We start from the raw sequence: 3565 nt of genomic DNA, 5'->3' as shown, positions 1-3565 counted from the left end.
CCCACTTTAACCAATCAGACAATTTCCATGGTGTTATTGTTTGAGGTGTTGGAATCCGCTTTCCTGATTGGTTTGTAATGACGGCTCATGAACATAACCTCTGTCCATGGTAATTGCGGACTTTGACCCGCGTACTCCATTCGTATTGCTATTTAGGCTGCACTCAACTTGAACGTTACTTCCTTGTTTGTTTCTTGCTACATCCTTCAGAGCATGATACTCAAAACATACACTTACATGTCTCATCTGACTTTCGACACGACCATATGAATGTGGCGTGCGTTGAACGTCGTATCACATAGTATGTATATCGTAGAGAGTAACCTTGTGAAAAGCAGCATATCACAGTCATGGCGGCAATGAACCTAGATTCAGTTGTTTCCAAAGAGGTGGAGTGTGCTATTTGCCTGGAAAGGTTAGATACTCCTCGTATTCTGGCGTGTCTCCACAGTTTCTGTGAAAAGTGTTTGGAGAAGCAGTTTGCACGAAGCCAAAAGGACGATTCGCGGAAAGTGTCACTGGAGTGCGCTCTGTGCAAAGATTGTACTGAGGTGCCGAAAAGTGGTGTGCGTGGATTACGGCTCGATTTCAGAGCTACACGGCTTGTCGAGGCTCTCATAGATAAAGAGGTGCGAGAAAAGAAGCTGGTGAACTCCGCCAACAAGTGTGAAACCTGTGGCTACGTTCACACGTCCGAAGATGTCGCAGAAGGAAACCCATGTACCTACTGCCGCGAATGTTGTCAGATTCTCTGTCATCGGTGCTCATCTGTCCATGCGGGACTTCGGATGACGCAGAATCACACCGTAGCCAGCATCTCGGATTTGCTGGAGGGAAAGGTCACCTTTCAGAGCAAAGACTATTCAGTTTTGTGCCCAAAGCACACTGATGAGAAGCTGAAGCTATTCTGCGTGACTTGCCTTGAACCCATATGCCATGATTGTACTCTTATCGACCACAGCCGGGAGAATTACCACGAGCTGCAGTTTCTGAAAGACTTTGTTCCAACAATTAGAGAGAAGCTGAGTTCGAGACGCGAAGACGTTGCCGCAAAGTCAGACGAATTAGCAAAATTTATCAGCCTACTTGACAAGCTAGAATCGCTTATTGTCGACCACAGTAAGAAAACAAGCAATAGCATACAATGTGCCGTTAAGGAGTACAAAACACGAGTCGATGAGTTTCACCATCGGTTAGAACGGGAAGGGTGTGACTACCTGGAAGAAAAGAACAAGCAGCTGGTTGAGTTGCGACGGAAAACTGAGAACATGAAGGCATTGGGGGACAAGAGTTTACTGATGACTCAGCAAGTACTGGACAACAAAGATGATCTTGTAGGAATTGCCTCCATGTACAAGAGCTTGCTCAAAGCTATGGACAGGACGCTGGCGGAGAAACCGGACGAACAGGTGCTGAAGCGTATCGAGCAGTCGGTGGAAGGATTTCATTTCCACGTACCACCCTTCGAGGCTAACGTTGGCAAGGTCATTGTGGGATGTAGCTGCAGAAAAAGAGGAACTGTAAGTATTTCGTGTAAGAGTGGTCCAAAGGACTTGCAATTCATGCGAGACGGACGCCTCGCTGCCTTGGTACAGGACGGTATGAAAGATTCCTCTTTGTGTGCATCCATAAAAGTAACTGCAACGGGCATTCCTGGGTGTAGCAGCTTTGCTTGGAATCGCTGGCTTCCCACATTGCAGTACGAGTACGGCAGAATACAGTACGACAGAATCAGATGTTTCTCAGCTCTCTCCGGCCACCGATTCGTTCTTGCTACCACGGGCTCCAAGTTGCATCTCCTAGCAGAAAACCTGACGGAAATATCGAGAGCACTTCCGGCGGAGAGGAGCATATCCGGTCTGGCTACGGACTGTGAGGATACTATCTACGCGTCGGACAAAGATCATCGAAGAGTTTTCGTCCTTCGAGCTGACGGTAGCCTGCAGCGTACAATTCAAACAGGTGATCTGTCACCGACTGGGGTAGCTGTATCCTACAAGAAGCCGACTTGCGTTGTCATATCGCACGAACCCGCCTCTGCGAGCATTCTCGACTTCAACGGAAACGTCCTCGCTTCCATCCATGATGACGAATGGAAGAAGGCGGTGGTAGGTTGCGATGTCCACGGGCTCGTCTGCGTGCTCTGGGCCGACGAAAACGGCCAAAAGACACTGCAGAGGTTCACCTTTCAAGGAGAGAAGGTAGAAACTCTATTCGAAAAGGAAACTCACGCCTTAAAAGACCTCATGTTGGCTGTGTCTCCATCGGGAATGTTTTCGGCCGCTGTCGTGACGGCAACGGGTGGGGATGGAAAGATTACAACAATTTGTCATTGCGATAAGTAAAACTTGCAACAACAACAAAATCAAGTCGCTGAAATTGTTTCAAGTCCGATTTGATTTATCATATGCAAGGTTGTGTAAATGATTGAATCCAGTTGTATATTACAGGTTAAAACGATATCATACCACGATAAACTATATAACATCCATCCATGACACAGTTATTGCGAAACCATGCACCTTGTTGATGGCTCCAAAACCAGTTATATATCTTATTGTATCGAAGAAGGTACTTCACAGAGTGTAATTTGACTCGAGTTTATAATCAGAATGAATGTATCATAACATGATAGAGTATTAGTGTTCAAACATCGTCTCAATAAAATGAGGATACCATTAGTGTAAAGGCCAACATCATTCTTATTCTGAAAGTACAAGTTCACAGACCACTTTGTTTTTTGTTCTGTCTTCCAGCAGAGCTAAAAGGCATTATAACCGCTTTAGACAAAGAAAGTGACATTAAAAGTGTGTTCAAACAAAGCGAAACCGCAAAACGGAAAAAAAGAAACCAGAACTTTCTGGTAATAGGCGAGTTGCAAGACATTCTTTGTTTGGGGAGAGGTAGCTTATGTTTGTACTTAAATAAAGCGTTCTTATTTTATGATGACAGTATGGAGAAAAGAGCCAAAAAGCCCAATGCAAACGCAGTGAGTGTATAAACACTTATCAATATATATATATATATATATATATACTAGTATCTTGTGGATCGAGTGTTGTCTTTCTGCAGATTCAACTTATTGAAATACATACAAGCTTGTATGTATGTCCAACAGCAACAGGAACAGAATAATACATGTATAATGTAGCTCTTCTAGATATCCGTGAAGGAAACCATCTGAATGAGTCATCCTGTGCATTGTCACTAGCACGTCCTTTCGAATGCAAGTGCCGAAACAAGATTTTTGCGATGTGATCTGAGAATCGAGCCGGCGTAACGAAGAATTTAGAATTACGGCTTAGAGTACAATTCTTATTTACGTCTCCAAATTAGGGTCACAGATCCTCATTTTGAGGGACAAAAACTCGTGCTTCAATGTATGAATTGATGTTAAAAAAATATGAAGAAAAATGACCTTGGTGATATGGAGATAATGCATAATAATATGACGTTCATGGTGATTATCAGTGTTGCCAATGCAATTTAGATTTTACAACATGTTCATTACCAGCCTATAACCACAACGAAGGGTTAGGTAAGCAATGCTTGCCCTATGCTATCA

General features: G+C 43.9%; 1 protein-coding gene across 1 annotated transcript; it reads left to right on the top strand.

Moving 5' to 3' along the window:
- Nucleotides 1-350: 350 nt before the first annotated feature.
- Nucleotides 351-2615, top strand: LOC140241496 (E3 ubiquitin-protein ligase TRIM36-like). Its single transcript, XM_072321224.1, has one exon. It carries the CDS (start codon nucleotides 351-353, stop codon nucleotides 2343-2345), a length of 1995 nt encoding a protein of 664 aa, XP_072177325.1. The 3' UTR covers nucleotides 2346-2615.
- Nucleotides 2616-3565: the final 950 nt, after the last annotated feature.

This window comes from Diadema setosum, chromosome 18, assembly GCF_964275005.1.
Source record: "Diadema setosum chromosome 18, eeDiaSeto1, whole genome shotgun sequence".
Lineage (NCBI taxonomy): Eukaryota > Metazoa > Echinodermata > Echinoidea > Diadematoida > Diadematidae > Diadema > Diadema setosum.
This window is presented reverse-complemented; position numbering and strand designations above follow the sequence as displayed.